The following is an 18,184-nucleotide window of genomic DNA, read 5'->3' on the forward strand; positions in this document are numbered from 1 at the left end:
ATTGTGTTTTATTGTTGGCCCGTATGACGTCATTCTTGCTCATAACACGTCACTGTGGCGCAAAATTTGAAAGTTTTTAAATACTTCTTGCTTTTTTTTTTGTTAAAAAAAACATCTTTTGGAGCTGTGATAGAGCTGAGTGAGATACTGAATCCTAGTTCTTTCAAACTAAACGAAGTTGTGTTTTCTCTTCATGGCTCCTTTAAAAAGCATGCTATCCACAAGCAAGCATCCAAGTTGAAGGACGTGTAACCCTTTCATTCAGGCAAACAACGCTGCTTCCTTCTCCCATAACCACCCAGTTAATGGAGAAGCAAGAATCTGCGCCCTGTCGCAGTTTCGAGCCCCAGTACAAGTGAAATCATGTACGTCAGCGCACTACCCATACATGATGACCCTGCTTGCCATTCAAGACCGCACAGGGATCACTCGAAAGAGAGAGAGAAAAAAAAATAAAAGCAGTTTTGAAGGGTCGTGAAGACAAAATATCAGTTTAGGTCTTAGTCCCGATAACAAGGCTGCCAATTTTATCACAAACTTCAAACAAGCAATCGAGATACAGTGTAGTATGCCTTGGAAGCCACGAAAATCCACACTATAAGCATTGCTGCATTATAAACAAAACATGGGCAAATACAAGCATATCGCAAGCCACCTTTAAATCACTCCTTGCTTATCATGACTCAACCGAACGCCCCTTAAAAATCAAAGCCGTTCCACTCAATGTGAAAGCTGTCGGAAGTGCAGAGCAGTGATTCGCCATAATGGGCCATAGTGCCATTATCCACTCACTGCTACCACATAATGCAATTCAAATTTCCCGCCTGAAACTGCACCAGCGGGAGTTCTGTTCTTTTTGTGCTTGCTTTTCCTCCCGCACGTGCCGGCGTTGCACTGCCACTTCTTCACGCTTACTATCGCAAAAACCAACCCAACGAGCGTTCCTAACTAAATGAACGCAGGCGCTGGCGGTTAATTACATATATTTTGCCTCTAATGTACCTGCAGTTTTCTTTGCGCTAAACACCGGGGAGATGTATGATGAGCGCCAGCAATAGTTTTGAACGCTTGACAACATAAACTGCTTGGCTTTTGAAGCCTCTGTGGGAGCTGCAACAACAGAACACTGTGTGGCTCTACTTGGGTCTAACGAGCGAGCTACGACGACAAGGCGAGCCCCTAAAGTGCTCTGCACTTAAAATTATATTTTTTCAAACTGAACAAAGATGTATTTTGTCATCACGGACCCTTTCTGCCTTCAGAACACAACTACACGAGCAGCGTCGCATAACCAAAACAATTAAAGCTCACCCAAGAGTTGAGATTATTGCGGTAAGACGAGTCCCTCAGACTAGGTTCCTCTTCCTCCACGGGCATTGCGGGTGTGTCTGCTTTGTCTTCCTCCGTGGCTTTTGTCGACTCGTCCGTCGGAGTGGCTTCTTGCTGCTGCTCCGGCGACTCGCCGTTGTTCTCTGGCACGGCCTCTTCCTCCCTGGATTCGGACTCTGGACTCGGCTCCTCCACCCGCAGGGCCATTTCAGGAAGGTAGCGGAACGTCACCACCGGCACGACCACGTCAAACAGCAGCTGCGAACGGTGGATCGAGGAACATCGACAAAAGTTGGCAAGAAGCAACGCGGAGGACTTTAGGCCTTGGTTTCAAGAGACGGCAAGTCAATGCATAACTTCGTTTGAGTGCTGAGTCTACTCAGTATGAGAACGTCATTCTGTCGTCGCAAGTAAAGTTGAGACTGAGGCAGGATGAGCTACGGTGATTTTGTTTGGTCTAAAGGTAGAATTCTGTTGTAAAAACTGACAAACAAAGAGTTTAAAATGGGTGTAAAACGGTGGCTATAGCTGCAGCACCCAAACGGCATAAATTCTTCCAAGTACGGTCGAGTCCACTTATAACGATACCATTTATAACAATATATCGGATATAACAAACAACTATGGCACTGCCCACTTTTGTATGCTTTCTATGTTAAAATAAACCGCTACTGCAAAGCTCCAGCGCCGTGATATTAGATATAACGATTGAATCCGGTCACAGCGTGCCCCGACAATGCAAGCGGCTGCAGGCTCTCTGCGCTGACGGCATGCACCGTGAGCCGCGATGCGCCTCATCCTTTCCACCCCTCGGAAAACGAGTCGACTGCGCCGCTTGCAAGGAAGCAAAGGAGGAGGAGAGCAGCTTTCCTTCCGAACCCCCCTCCCGGCGCCGTCGATTTGGCATCGTCCTTGCACCCACTCGCAAGCTAGCTCGCTCGTGCATTTGGTTGCTGGGTAACACACGTGCTGCTTTGAATTTGACTGGGTGCCAGTTCAACTGCCTCCGTCTTTCCGCGGATGGGACATCCGGGCCTATGTTTTGGAAACGTCCGAAACCTCACTGAAGAGGCGATCGTTGCGCGAATTTGTGCTGCCGTCAGCAACAACAGCGACGACTCTGATGACACGGTATTGCAGTTTACCCAGGTAGTGTCTTCGCAGGAGGCCCAACGCATGACACAGTCCCTCGGGGACTCTGTTTCCACCAAGGACATTCAGCTTAGCTAAGTAAAGCATTTATACATGTGCTTGAAAAGCTTTGTGAGCAGCAAACAAAGCTGACCGACTATGGCTTATTTTCTGCAAATAAGTAGCAGTACGACCTTGCTTGTGCGCAAATAAAATCGTGTAAGCTCTGTTTCATCTTTTTTTTTTTTTCCCGTAACCCGCTTATAACAATTATCGGTTATAATGATGGGATTTCCTTGGCACTTGGATATTGTAATAAATGAACTCGACCGTATTCAAGGTTGGTTTAAAAGCAAAAGCTTAAGATCACGTTTCCTGAAGGAACAACCGCATGAAGCCCCTAGCTGATGATGATCAGGTAACCGTTATAGTTCCTTTATGTGACAACATAAATGAACTAAAATTAGGTGGCCATATGAGATCAGGAAGTTTGTGGGGAAAAAAGCGGTCACAGTTAGCACAGGACTGGGATAATTGGAGATCTACAGGAGTGGCCTTTGCCCTGCAGTGGCTGATGATGATGATGATGATGATGACAGGCTGATGATGTGACAACACAGACTGCCATAAAAGACATGGGCACAAGAGCCATGACAGAGGTCTTGGCAGTCCAAAAACAAATACAAGGTAGTCTAATGACAAAATGGCACATCCAAGAACACCATGCCATTGAGCCACTAGTATTTATTTGCTTCATGCATTGGAGTCATTTAAAACACACATAGCACATCATGTCTGTGCACATGCTATACAGCCGCTTGCTTCGTTTTAAGACATACAATGTGCTTTTCTCTCCCTGACATGGCTTTTAAGTGGTTCAACTATTGCAGTTACCTCTTAAAGTACATGTTACAATAAAAGGAGAAACAAGATGATGTCATTTAATGTCAATTAAATGAAGCTCTAGTATTTCAAACTCCGAGCAACATTGTTTCTCATCGCTAACATTGGGAGAACATCACAATAATAGTCAACTTAGAACTCTGCACAAATATGGCATCCACACCATGCACTGTAGTAGGATATACCGTATCTTTGCAAGTATAACCCGCACCAAAAATGCGCAAATTTCAGGGGTGAAGTAGAGGTGCTGTTTATATGCGAGGTATTTCCTTTGGTCCAACTTCACCGCAATGCGCATTGGGCCGTGATGCCCCTACAGCAGTAGTAGAAACTAAGCTACGTTATCCCGTTGACAGTGCTTATTTCGCACACACAGCTCAACAATATACCAACCTGAAAAAATGTATGCGGTAAGTCATCTAGTTTTGTAGTTGGCCAGGGAAGTTCTTTTGCATAAACAAATGTGTAATGTTGCTTGAGTGGTAGCTTTGGTCCAGCCTTTTATTATAAAATATGCGGGCAATAATAAGTGAGGATTTTTTTTTTTTATTCCTTGACGGAAAGTGGGGGTGCGGGCTATGTGCAAGGGCAGGTTATACGCGCAAGAATACGGTAGAAAATGTAAGGTAACCTAACCTCAACTGCCACCCCACAACCAACTCACTCACCAGGGTTCCAACAGACTTGGTCACGACGTCAGCCAGTGAAAGAACTTCGCCTTCCTTTGAAAGTGCCCGGGGCTTGCCCTGTTGAAGAGAATGTGCGCTTCAGTTTTAAGTGATAAGTTTAAGCTACAATCCTTCTTCAGAGTTCACCTATTCCTGGCACATAAGCCTTGTGTTAAGCTACAATCCACTACCTTCAGCCAATGGATCAGAAATACAAAGCCTTCATTTTAGGTTTCTGAAATACTACTTTGAGGTGGACTTGAAGTCTTATTTGTGGCTACACTGACCAATTTAACCTGCGTAATTCGTTATTTATCTATTTAGCAGAAGCTAAATAGATAAGAATAGATAGAAGCTATCTCGAGCCTTGATCTGTCTGTAGTAGGCAGAAGAGAACACACCTTTGTTTCATAAGGTGATTACACAAAATCTTCCAGCCAATTCAGTGTCCCTTCAACTGATTACACAGCCTTCTAACACGTGGTTTTAATAGGAATAATGCTATTGTTTAAGGAGACCAAATACACCGCAGCCGCCTCAAATGCACCCAGCCTTTACACAGCGACAACTTTCTCTGGAAATAGAGAAAGCTACAGGGGAGGAGGGGAAGGGAGCAATTGCTTTGTATTACTGCGCCAAAGTAGCTCCCGATAAACTGGTTTCGGTTTCACTTTGGGCGTGACAGATATGCATTTGCTACAGTTCATTTCTTCCCATGAGCTCCGTGGTTGAGTGCAATGATCCACGATCACCAAGCATGCTGGCGTATTCATTTGTTTCTATACACAAGCCAACGCTTTGACTGGAGAACTCGGACTGACTTCATAAATTATACCGTGGATTATAGCGCCTCACTAGTTTTCATGCACTTTCCATCAGAAAGCAGCACGGGTGAAACTATTGTATTACTGCCCTATTGTCTTTCAAGTAACTGTAGGTGGTCTTCCAATCGCCAAACGAAGGCTTTAATGCTTCGGGGACTTCAGAGTACTACTCAGAATTTCCGGCCTGAGCCATGTGGCAGTACACTTGCTTTCGTCGGCAAGCTGGCGATCCGAATGAAATGCAGAAACGACAGGGAGTTACGTCAGAAATGCAGTTACGTCACTAGGGCGCACATGTTGCAGACCACTTATTTGATTTGTTCTGAACAGCTTTTGGTTCCCAAGCTTCTTAAAAATCCTATGCGACGAATGAAGTGGAGAGACATTGGAGGAAAAGGCACGTGCCGTCAACGAGGATACCATGTTTTTTTTTTTTTTTAAAGAACCTAGGTGACGCCAGTGGCAAATGCCGTAACCAAAAAAAAAAAAAAGGAAAATCCAAAAAATAACGCTCTCTGTTTCAGATATTCTGGCTAATAATTTAGCGGCCTTATCAATTCAAGGATAAAAAATAAGGATCACATACTTCTGAATTGCTTAGGTAACACCCAGCAAATTTTTTTTTGCTGGACTACTCCCAGCTGCCCAGTGAAACGGCATGGTTCGGCTCTGTAGCCTCGACTGCATTGCCACAGAATGTTGTCCCCGAGCATAGATTATGCTCAATTTACCAGTTCTTCTACAGAAAGTTAGTGAACAGTAGACTGCAATGCAAAAAGGAGGTTGACAAGCAGTTAGAATATAAACAACCAGCTACCTACGCGGCTTTTTCAAAAGAACTTGGCCCTTCAAGGACAATTCCTGTTGTGTACCCAACAATTCATATTGTGTAAATAACTGCAGAAAAATGCCTGGTATTTTTATCCTGAAATCAATTATTTTCTGTTTACCGTACTTACCTTTCCTGGTTTCTAACTGATGTTGCGTTAAGTAAATGCTGTATTTATTCTGCTTAAAATGTTTCTGGCTTGTTTTTGTTACCGTGGTCATTTTGTTGATGAAGTAGTGAGTATTGGTAATTTGTTATAGCCATCTGTTTTTTTTCATCGGTATTTCTGTGCTATAATATAGTATTAATTATTGCATCAAACGTTTCTTTTTCTTTTCATTTTTTCTTTCTTTCTTTTTTCTTTTTTGTGGTCTGCTAATAACCTGAAAAATGAATTAAACACTGTTTGTAATAGTGTATAAAGCAACACTCTTTGGCTGTACCACAGCCAGTTTGGTGCATTTGTTTGTAAATTGTACGCTTATATTAAGGCTAAACTGATAATTTGAATCACTTGTCATACATTCAATAACAAGAGGTCCCCTTGGCAGTGCTTCACTTTGGAACCTCTTCCTGTATTACTCCAATGTATTTGTACACTAACAATAAATTAATAAACTTCGATTTGATTTGAATTCATCCTGGTCTGAAATTTGAACACTGGATGTATTTTTGTTTCAAGTGCTACAGCTTTTCTTTGGAGCCACATGGCCGCATCTAAGGTAGATATAAACTTTTTAACAGCAGGAACTTACTCCATCTTTGGGAATTCTCCAAAAATGGTCAACTAAACCACAAATCGAAGCCAATTCTAGAATTTGGTGCTCCTCGTTTCTCATTGAAAAAAGCCCAAGCAAGATGTTAAATCTTTCACTCACCACAACTTCAATTCCTGGAATCTCGTCCAGACGATCTCGCAGCATTTCACTCTAAAAGAAAGAAGAGGCATGTAGAGAAGCAATCAGATTGAGGTTTATTCACAATTACAGACAGAATCCACCGCAGCGGCAGCGAAACGCACCAGCACGAAAACAGGCTTAAAAACAGAGAAAATGAAGATATCCGTTCTTGGCAACCCAATTTTATTAGGAAGGTAGGCTTCTCAAGACGTACGCTCTCATCTATTCCTTTACTTGATTTCTCTAGGTCCTCACTGATGTCACACAAGCTAATAGCCCTGTCACACGGGCACTTTCAACCATGATTGAGTCGATCCGGATCGAGCTCAATCCAGATCGGGCGCTGCTACATGGCAGTTTCAATAGCGATCGAACCCAATAGCGATCAAACCCAAGCGGTGATACTCACGTCCCCACTGACTAACGGCACAGAATTTGACAACTACAGTGTAGACCATTTATAACGTAACCGCTTATAGTGCGGGACCGGATATAACGCGGGTTTTTGCGACCACCGGTTTGCCTCCCATAGAACTCAATGCATAAGCATACCGCTTAAGATGCGGTTGGCCGAAGCTCAATACCGTTTATAGTGCGGTTTTTCGGCGGGTCTGCTGATCGACCGGCACAGCTGAGGCATCGTTTTAGGGTAGCAAAAGAAAAAAGAACGGATGAAATCGGCCATCTAACGCAGCGTGCACCCCTTGCCCTCCTCTAACGTAGACACCCAAAGAAAAAAAATAGGCACCCTTTAGTTCGTGCGCACCTGATAACCACAACTGACATTGCTTGATGCATCTCGGAAGATAGCGACAGTCTCCCCATCCGCGCGCGGCAAGTTGATTTTATTAATCGTGAACCGCATGGCCCGTTTTCGCGCACGAATCGTCCACATCAACGTTGCGCATGAGTTTTTTTTTTTTTTTTTTTTTCGTGTTCGTGTCGACGATTCCGCGCTCGCGGTGGCTTCTTCGCGTGGCAGTGGGAGGAGCCTGACGACTTGCACCAATGGGGAGACGCGCACCTAATGGCGGGAGATTCGAAGCGCTCCGAGCCGGCTAGCCGCGCCAGAGATGTTTAGGCTTACCACCGCGGTATTTTTTGATGGGCGCTTTCACAAGCAGCGTGGATGGCAGTTTATATTCCACTTTTTGCCCACATTATTAGCTCCTTTCTTGCATGAGCATCTTCTCTTGCGCCCCGTGCGGCATTTCAGTGAGCGGTTAGAATCGGTCGCTGGAACTTTCTGGAACTGCCTGCACCGCTTCACGGCCAGTGCCGACGCCATGTTGCCGCCTCTTACCGCGCCGCCCACACCACGCCAGTTGTATCCGCGCTGGCGTGCACTGCACGTTTTCGCGATACCAAATCTACCACGCGGTTCACGCTTTAGAACGTTGTTGCAGATAAGCCACCGCTCTTTCCCTTTCCGAACATTCGAGCCGCGCGAAGCCGAAGATCTCCGTTGCCCTGATAAGCAGCCGCCTTCGGCATCGTGAACACAAGGTGGGGTAAAAAAAAAAAAAATCCCGCTGGCGGTCTTATCACGTCTTGCGGCATCTGTTCATAGACGCTAAAAACGCAGCCATGGTCTCAAAACAAACACAAAGGAAGTTAAAGCCGCGCTCGCCGTTTGTGAGACTGCGCTTTTACCCTGCAGCAGCGGCTGATGTTAAAAATAACACGAAATATAGACCGTGCCTTCGTTTTTAAGTGCTGTGCGTTTCAGTGATGATAAATATAGGTTGACTTGAGAGATAGGTGGCGATTTGGTTGAATTCGCGCGTGTTTTGGTTATAGTGCGGTACCGCTTATAGTGCGGATTTTTGCGGCTCCCGCGACATACGTTATAAGCGGTCTACACTGTAGTACAAACGCCACAAATTGTGACTCGACTCAAATTAATGGGCGATAGCATTTCTATAGTTACTTATACGGACGACCACGCAAAGTTACCAGATGCCGGATGCAAAGTACATATTTGGCGCCGTCTGGCGTACGTGAGTGCAACTGGCGCAACTTCTTAATCGGGATTGAAATGTGCCGTGTAGCAGCGGCGGTGCGTCTAGCGCGCTCAAAAAATCGATTGCACTTCACTTCAATGCCCGTGTGACAGGGACATAAAGCACAAACTGACACAAAAAGGGAAGGTACCAAACAAGCTGGGCAGGTAAACAGAGTAGACTGACAGAGATGACAAGCACAGCATAGTCCGCGATGAGGCAGACTATCAGCGCAGACAAGCAGAACAGATGATCACCGTTGACGAGCAAGCATACAAGATACAAGGTGGGCAAACAAGCGAGACAAACAAGCAGACGACTAGAGAAGAGCAGACAAGCAGAGCGGGCAACAGATTAGACCAGACAGAGCCAGCAAGCACAGCAGACAAGCGGGGCAGACTATCAGAGCAGAAAAGCAGGATAGATGATCACAGTTGACGGGCAAAGCATACAAGGTGGGCAAACGAACGAGACAAACAAGCAGACGAGCCCGGCAGACATGCACAGCAGACGACTACAGAAGAGCAGACAAGCAGAGCAGGCGATCGGCACAAGAGGAGGAGGACGGGTTCAGTGCCAACCACGCGGCCTCCCCTGCCCTCCCGTTCCTCACCAGGCGCAGGCAGTGGATGACCCTCTGCAGTAGCCCCTGGTGGCCCAGGCTCTGGAGGCCCACCCAGAGGGGCAGGCACTGAAGCTTGCTGTGCACACTGTACGAGCTCAGGCCGGCCGCGTGCACCAGTGCAGCCTCCCCCGTCTTGTACAGCGTCTGGCGGGGGCCGTTAATGTCAAGGAATACGACGTAGGACTCCTCATAAAAAAAAAAAGGACGTACCCTCCACACCAGTCACGCGCTTTATACAGTGCACAGGGCTATTTAGAGAACGAATCGAGTAGCTGGAACCCAAGACATTATGAACCACCGAGCACTGATGGAACAATTCGTGAATAATTTCCAATAATACTCGGTACGACGTAGCATCAAAATGTTCTTCTATCTCAAAAAAAAAAAAAAACATGCACCCCTCCGCCAAACAACAGCATTGGTTGAACGCGAAGCTTTTTCGTGATGGATTCTTTGGTTGTCGTCCGCGTTTTCCAAACCGCTTCGACTGTGTCGAAATTGAGCAGTCGGATAGACGCCGGCTTCATAATGCATCCCTTGCATTATAAGCCGGCGTCTATCCGATTGCTCCATTTCGACATGGTCGAAGCGGTTTGGAAAACTCGGACGACAACCAAAGAACCCGTCACGAGAAGAATGGCGTTGCTCTGCATGCCGTAAGGCTGTTAGCCACAAGACGTTAGGCCTAACTTCCCATTTTTAAGTTTAGGACATTAGGCCCAACGCCACATCTTGGGGTTTAACACCTCCAAACGGCACCCACTCAAAAATATCTCTCACTGATCGCCAAGCAGCAAATACCGATTCACCCCGAACCCAACCGTTAGGCTTACGGAGTGCCCACCCAAGAGTTGCCGTCGGTATATCTAGCACCAAATTTGCTCATTTTATTAAACGTTTATTTCTCTCTCTAGAAAAGTGGTGCGTACCTCCAGAGGAGCACATACTCGCAGTGCGGGATTGGCCAACCAAGGAATCCATCACGAGAAACCTTTACATTCAACCATCATTGTCGTTAGATGGAGGGGTGCATGAATTTTTCGCTTAAGTTAACAGCCATCGAACCTATCCTATCGGCGTTGCATTTTTCGACTACTATAAGGCCACTATGTTTCTTCAATGTATGTCTGAAAAGCACAAACATGCTTGTTTAATCCTGCACATTTTCTTCTTTTTTTTCTTTTGTTTTCTTTTTTTAGTGATCAGGACCCAACATTGTCCAGTTTGACACATTGTCAAAAGCTATTCAGCGTGTTCAAAAAGCGCTTCAGGAATCCTTTTATGGGACAATGGCAGGGCTCTGATACAGCTAGGTCGCACATCACATGAGAACTTTTAAAGCTAAGAAGACCCATCAAACTGGCTTACTTCGATGGGATTTCACCACGTCCACTACTAAGGGGACACCTCAGCTTTCAATTTTGAGCATTTCAGTGTTGATAGCCCCCCCGGCAAATGGGTAACCTACGCGTGCAAATATTCTTGCAGGAACACAGGTTAAAGGAGCTATGAAGACAAAATACAAGTTGGGTTCATTAGAAAGACTGCTTAGTCCCGATAACAATGATACCAATGTCATTGCAATCTTCGAACAAATAACGGAGATATGAAAGAAAACGTGTGAAGCAGTCGCGACCCCCTAGCCAATTTCCCGCAACTTTTCTATGACACCACGGGACCTTGTTTGTGCGATTGGCGGCCGCCTAACTCGACACATGACTGGACGTCTGTAATGGGGCCTCAAGTTCCATTTGACCGCGTCACTTGAATGCTAACGTGCAGTTAACGCACTGAAAATTATGTTTTATCGTTGGCCCTTATGACGTACTTCTTGCTCATAACACGTCACTGTGGCGCAAAATTTGAAAGTTTTTAAATACTTCTTGCTTTTTTTTTCGTAAAAAAGCATCTTTTGTGGCTGTAATGGAGCTGAGTGAGATACTGTATCCTAGTTCTTTCAAATTAAATGAAGCTGTATTTTCTCTTCATGGCTCCTTTAAAATAGTAGTGACAGTAATACAATACAGGCCACAAGGATACAATGTAAGGCATCGATGGTAGGCCAAGCCATGTTCCCAGGGGGAGTGAGACGCTGTCTCCAGTTCGTGCAGGCTGCGTAAAAATGTGAAAAGAACACGTGAAATGTACAAACAGCATGATATTTCAACAACACCTAAAAAAAAGAGGCAAACACTGACACACTGATTGTCCCTCCAAAGAAAAATTCTCGGAGGAACAAACCATTTTAAGATTATTATATTGTTAACTGCCTCTTTTTTGGAGAGGAGGAGCCTACTAGACAACATGTTAAATGCCTGCAGTCTGACTAAATAGGCCCCACGTCAAATTAGTGAAAATAAAAGGACTCCCGTGTGCTTGCCCCAGAAATGAAAACGTCACTGACCAGAAATTGCTCTGTTAGACCCGAGTTCCACTACATCTGTGTTTCGGACAACTTTTGGGCAACTGCAGTTATAAGTGCGGTTGTTACCAATTTAAGAAATTATGAAGAACCTGTTTGCAAAGTTTGATTGTGTATTACCCAAAGAAGAAAAAAGAGAAGCCTTGATCATCCCACTAATACTACTTTACGGCTAGTCAAAACATTCCCAAACACTCTCACTAGTGTACACTCCAATACAGTAAAATCTCGATGATACGAATCTCGCGGGACCACGAAAAATATTCATATCATCCTAAATTCGTATGAATCAACAGACCAAAAATCGAGCACTAAAAAAAAGTTTTCGTTTATTTCTTTTCCTACTTTAGCGTGAAGAAATCCGTGACGTTTCACAGTGCCAAAGCTCACTACAGAAGCGTTTTTGCACGCGATTCGTACGGGTCGGCGTTGCGCGCGCAAAATTTTCCCGCCCGCGGCCGCCTGTGCTGCGGTCGAAAAATGACGCACAACGCGCATGGCAGTGGGAGCCTGACGACTTGGGCCAGTGGAAAGGTGTGCACCTCAGGACGGCAGTTTCGAAACACTCGAGACAGCCAGCTGGCTCCGCCGGAGATGTTTAGGCTTAGCACCCCGGCAGATATTTCACGGAGGCTTTCACTAGCGGCACGGATGATGCTTTTTAACACCGTTTTCGCCCACATTATTAGCCCATTTACCACACAAGAAACTTCATGTGTGCCTTGAGAGGCATTTTAAAGAGCAGTTAGAAGTGCTCGTTCAAGCGCCTCACACCACTTCGCGGCCGAAGCCACCGCCATGTTGCCACAGCCAGCCGCGCCCCTGGGTGATTTCGCGGCAGCGTCAGAACGCCTGTGAAGTGTGCGGCACGTTTTCGCCAGCAGTAAACAACAGCCTAGCCATTCCTGGAGAAAGAGCACGCACGTCGCCGTCGCTTGCTCACTCAGCAGTCGGGCACCTCGCCGGCGCGTTCGTATCATCCGCCAGGCTGCGCAGGTCTGTTCGTAAGAGCCGAAATTTTTCCCTTGCAAACAATTCAATTTCGCCGGGACCTATCAGAAATTCGTATCATCCCGAAATTCATATCACCCATTGATTGATTGATTGTAGGGTTTAACACGCCGACGCAACGCAGGCGATGAGGCGCGCCATAGTGGAGGGCTTCAGCTTAATTTTGACCACCTGGGGATCTTTAATGTGCGCCGAAATTTCGTACACATGGGCGTTTTTGCTTTTCGCCTCCACCAGAAAAGCGGCTGCCGCGGCCGAGAATCGAACCCGCGACCTCGTGCTCAGTGCTCAGCAGCGCAACGCCTTAGCCACTGAGCCACCGCGGCGGGTAGTAATTCGTATCACCCAGAATCGTATCGCTGAGATTACACTGTAATGGGAAACAGGCGCAATGGGAGCTACAATCCATCACTGTGTGAGATTCAACTTCTCAAGAGATGCATTTCATTTGATGACGTTATAAGCTGGAGAAAAACTCTAAACGGTCAACTCTTCAAAAACAAAGAAAAATGAGGAAAAGAAGAAAGAGAAAAGCATAATGGGGAGAGGGAAACAAAAGAAGAGAGGAAAGAACCAAAGAGAGACAAAAGAAAGAACAACAAGAAAAGGAGTGTGTGGGAACAAGAAAGCAGAAGCAGAAGAAGAGGAGGAGCAAGACGACTACAAACGAGGAGGAAGAGGAAGAAGTGGGAAGAAAAGCAGGCGAGTTAGAGAGAAAGAGAGGGTGGGATACCACGCATGCACACTGCACCAGGTATGGAGCTGAGATGAAGACAAACAAAAAAGCAGAAGAGAAGTATCGCGGTGCAGAGCACAAGAAGATGATCAGAAAGATGATGGTTATAAAGAAAAGAGTAAGAGGAAGGCGAAGAGGACATAAAGGATCAAAACAAAGAAACACAAGAAGAAAATGAAACAGCAAGAAGGCATATGAAACAACAGGAAAGGAGGAAGAGGAGAGAGAGTGTGGAAGAAGCAGAAGAGGAGGTGTAGGGGCAAGATGATGATCACAAAGAAGACAGGAAGAGGGAAAAAAACAGAGAAAGGGAAGAAAGGACAAAAAGGGGAAAGAAAGAAATTCGGCACATTTGCAACTGAGATGCGAAGCCTGAGGAAACAGCAGAGGTGATGGCCTTCACAGTCTTTATTTAGCTGGACTTTTCTTAGGTCGGCCTGTCTCATCGGCAGATCGGACACTGATGCCGCAGCGCACACCCCGTCTCTCTCAACTAGAACATCTGTACGTCAGAGCTGACACTACTCAGTGCAGCCAATCCCTGACGTGCGGCTCCCCACCCAAACATCTGTGCCGCTACGCACACTCCCCACACCTGCTCGTCAGCACCTTCCCTCACACTTCTCGGCCTAGCACCTTCCCCTCTCCACTTTGCTGCACCGAGTTTTGAGTGACACCTGGCACAGAGGTAACTCGAGCTTAAACAGCTCTGCTGTTAAATCAATGCAAAAAGAAAAAACAAGGGAAAGAGAAACGACCAAAAGAAAGGAACAAGAAAGTATGAATGAAAGAAGAAAGAAAGGAACAAAAGGAAGGGAAAATACGAACAAGAGAAAAGGAAAAACAAACAAGACGGCGACAGCAAAGAGAAAGCAGAAGAGGTGGAGGAAGAGTGCGAAGAAGACGATGACGATTGCAAAGGAGAGCGGAACAAGGGAACGAACGCATACCAGGTTGGGTGCGGCGACGAGGCAGAGGGCAGCCAGGGCGTGGCCCTCGACGTGCAGCCAGGCCTCGTGGCGCTTGCACAGCTCCTGCAGGCCCTGCAGGGGGTCCACTAGCCCCACTGCGGGGGAGCCTGCACTGGCCACCACCAGGGTGGGCACCCGCCCCTGCGACACATCCTCCGCCATGCACCGCTCCAGGGCACCCAGGTCCTGCGTGGGCGAGGGGCAGAGGGAGAGGGTGGACGAGCCACTTCGCAACAAACGCAAAAAGAAGGCTACACGGCTATGTACTGCGGTTTCTTTCTTCTCACTCAAGCGAACAAACTGCTCATGTGAATAGCTCAAGTGCATATTTATTTGGCCATGAGTGATTTAGTAATAATTTCACTGCTTTTTGGAGCCTCATGGGAGTATTTGTTCAGCTGCGAGCCCTTTGTGATTTGTTGCACTGTTTCTAAAAGAGCTTACACTGCAATATCATATACTGCATTTTAGCTGTATCAGACTGCTTTGCTATCTTTGCACTGTTTAATTTACAGAGGCTTGACTGCACATGCTCCCTAATGAGCCACGTTTAACTAGTAAAAGTAGTCGCTATAAAAGCAGCTTACTCCTGGCCATGCACTACATGCAGAAAAAGGCTGAGCCAAGCATCACAACTCAACAAATTAAAACTGGCCCAATGGCAACCTTTACTCAGAAAAGTACGCAGACAACATAAAGTTTTGTTTTTAATTTTTTTGAAAGAACCACTCACTGTTTGGTAGAGGGATCCCGGCGTGCCAGTGAGGGGCACCATCCTCAGGCATGAAAGAGGCAGTCCCAGCTGAAAGGGAATGACATCAGTTACTCTTCACGGTAAAAGAAGGTATACTACGACCAGTGTGCAGCAATACCAACACAATGACAAGCTAGAGTGCTTAATATTTCTTACCGCAAAACAAGAAGAGAGGTTGAAAACAAGGCTGTGCATCACAAATACCCATGGGGCATGCTTTATTGACTTACAAACTAGCCCTTCAAGTCTCCCCCCCCTCCCGGATAAGTTACTTTAACTAGCTCAACAAGCCAAAAGCGTGTTCTGAAAACAATCAGCATTCTTTGGCAAGTGACCGTACCGCCATCCATGCAACTGTCTGGATGACATTTTAGGCGAGTGCACTGGCAGACGCTTACTTAAATTTGCGCACCTTACAGGGATATAATACTTAGACCAACAGGTCACTTCTAAAGAGTTGCTCTAAATGGCTTGGTCAAGTTTCTCCAACTAGCCCAGTCATGCTGCTCCAACTATACCAATGCAGCACTTCGTGTGTCCTTTTGCTTTTGTCCTTTGTCTCATCGTTTCCGCCGTGGTTCAACATGCATCACCAACTCGCCCAAGTTTTCACGTTGCTATAAAAACAAGTTTTTTCTAATGAGTTACTCCACTGCACCATTCCAATTGGTCTAAACTAGCCCGACAAGTCCCCTCTGGCGAGCTACTTCAGTCAAGCTATTCCAACTAGCCCAGTCAAGTTCCTCCAACTAGCCCCACCAAGCTGCTCCAACTACCCCAGCCACATCCCTTCCCTAGCTCAGTCCACTAGCACAGCTCAGCTGCTCCAACTGGCTCAGTCAAGCTTTTCCAACTAGTCCAGCCAAGTTGCTCCAACTAGCCCTACAAGTCAGTTCCGATGAATTACTCCAACCAGCCCAGCCGAAGTACACTAGCCCAGCCACATTGCTCCAACTGGCCCAGTCAAGCTTCTCATACTAGGCTAGAAGTTGTTGCCACTAGTACAGCCAAGTTGATAGCCCAACAAGTCACTCCTGATCAGTCCCTCTAACTGGCCCAGTCAGGCTGCTCCAACTAGCCCAGCCAAGTCACTCCAACTGGCCCAATTACACCACTGCTCCAACTAGCCCCCTAAAAGAGACAACTGGCCCGACAAAGAGCAGTGTTAGAGTACCTGCGAGCAGAGGTGGTGGCCGAGGCTGGCCCGGGTGTGGGCGCCGATGTAGAGCACGGGGGGCCTGGCCAGGAGGGCCTGGTAGCCCTCGCCCTGGGCCAGGCGCGGGTACTTGGCGTGCAGGGCCAGCCGGCACACCCGCACCAGCCCCTCCCGCGACTCCTCGTGGAAGAACACGGCCGAGTCGAAGAAGCGAAACAGCCGCGACACCCACAGGCCCGTGTCCGAGACGATGCGAGCCGTCAGCTTGCGCAGGGCTGGCACCTCCAGCGTCGAGATGTAGGCGGCCAAGGCGTGCGACGTGATCACCGCCTTGCCCGCATCGTCCAACTGCCGCAGCATGTCGCTGAAGTTCCTGCCGGCAAGAGAGCGAAGTAACCACGAAACTCCGTTAACACGGAAACGTTGTTGCACTGGTAACTCACATGGAGCAAATTTTAACGTCACATTTAGGCAACAGACAAAAAAAAACATCCCCACAGTTATTTACAGGGTGCTTGCTTTTTTTTTCTAAGTTTCAAGAAGTATTGTTAAAAAAACAGGTTTTATTTACCCTATTGGACAGGTGGCCACATTGAATGTGGTTGCAGAATGTGGTTACTCAACCAATTAGGTCAATAACTAACATTTTAATTGCCTTTTTAATACCGACGTAAGATATCATTTTACGATTAAACCAAAGTATACCCTCCCTACACACTACTCTAACAGTTAAATAAGCCAATAAAAAATATATCATTTGGGGGGACTCCAGGAGAAATTATTTCCACCTCCAAAATCTCCCTTGAAAGCAAACCTATCTGAAAAAGAGCATCACTGATGTCACTGTTGCTGCAAACACTGGCAACTCAGCTTATCAAGTATAACATAGACAGTGATGTCACTGTTGCTATTCTTTCATTTCCAAGGTGGGCCCAGGAGTGGAATATGTAGATAAAATATTCTAAAAGGAACAGTGAAGAGAACTTGTCAAACATTTTGGAGGGGGGAGGGGGGATGTTTTGTGCAGTTTTAACTTCTTTCTCCATTATTTTCAACTTTTAGCAGATGTCTAGAGCCGTGGCTTAATTGTCATGGTCGCTTTTAGCAACAACCTTAAAGGAGCCATGAAGACAAAATACAAGTTTGGTTCATTCAAAAGACGGCCTCGTTAGAATCATACTGACACCAGTTTTAACGTAAACTTCGCTCAAATAAGCTATATAATTAGGAAAAAAGGGAATGGCTATGCGACCCACTTGCTCATTTCCCGCAACTGAACCTATGATGTCATTCGAGCCTGCTCTGCGATTGGCGGAGGCCGGCAAAAGCAAACGCAAATTAGGCTGAGCTTATAAGCTTGCAGAACAAGCTATTTGTGCTTAAATTTAGGGCACATTCTTTTTAAAGCAATAAGAATGGTGGGACAAACTGTGGAAGTTACGAAAGCACATGTAAACATATGATGCGTAATGCTGTGGGTACTGCGTGCCCTATGCTTGGTTTAGCTGCACAGCACTGCGAGGCTTTGGGGTTGTCTCAGACGACACTGGCCGATTGACGCAAGCAACGGTGTCTTACGTGAACATATTTGCCGAGCGAGCACTGTTTCACGAAACGATTATTTTCCCCCAAAACAAAAACAAATCAGGTTTAAATACGGTCAAAAACAAACCAAAGGCACAAAACGGCTTGCCATGGTATGGTGGCGCCATCTAGGTTGCAGCAGAATACCTCGACACAGTATCGCCGTACAGGGTAGAGACACCCTTTGAACGGTCCCGTGCCACTGCAATTGGGTCAATGTGCTCACAACGAGTTGTTCTTTTCGTTTCCCACGAGAACCAGCAACGCGAAACACATAAGATGATTCAAACCTAGCCAGCAAACTGCATTGCAGTGATAATTTTAGCGCGGTTTTGTGCA

The 18,184-nt window shown here is 46.3% G+C and overlaps 1 protein-coding gene across 1 annotated transcript in view; it reads right to left on the reverse strand.

Annotated features, from left to right (window-relative positions):
* The window catches only part of LOC144138225 (pyridoxal-dependent decarboxylase domain-containing protein 1), a 43,101-nt gene that overhangs the window by 14,404 nt on the left and 10,513 nt on the right, over positions 1-18,184 (reverse strand). The window contains exons 5-12 of the mRNA XM_077670418.1: positions 16,280-16,634; positions 15,085-15,153; positions 14,331-14,537; positions 11,252-11,323; positions 9,200-9,355; positions 6,563-6,613; positions 4,032-4,109; positions 1,312-1,587 (exon numbers count right to left, since the gene is read on the reverse strand). Coding sequence (XP_077526544.1) covers positions 1,312-1,587; positions 4,032-4,109; positions 6,563-6,613; positions 9,200-9,355; positions 11,252-11,323; positions 14,331-14,537; positions 15,085-15,153; positions 16,280-16,634 — 1,264 coding nt within the window. The remainder of the gene's footprint in view (positions 1-1,311; positions 1,588-4,031; positions 4,110-6,562; positions 6,614-9,199; positions 9,356-11,251; positions 11,324-14,330; positions 14,538-15,084; positions 15,154-16,279; positions 16,635-18,184) is intronic.

Source organism: Haemaphysalis longicornis, unplaced genomic scaffold, assembly GCF_048455015.1.
Source record: "Haemaphysalis longicornis isolate Haplotype H1 unplaced genomic scaffold, Haemaphysalis longicornis Haplotype H1 scaffold_5, whole genome shotgun sequence".
Classification (NCBI taxonomy): Eukaryota; Metazoa; Arthropoda; class Arachnida; order Ixodida; family Ixodidae; genus Haemaphysalis; species Haemaphysalis longicornis.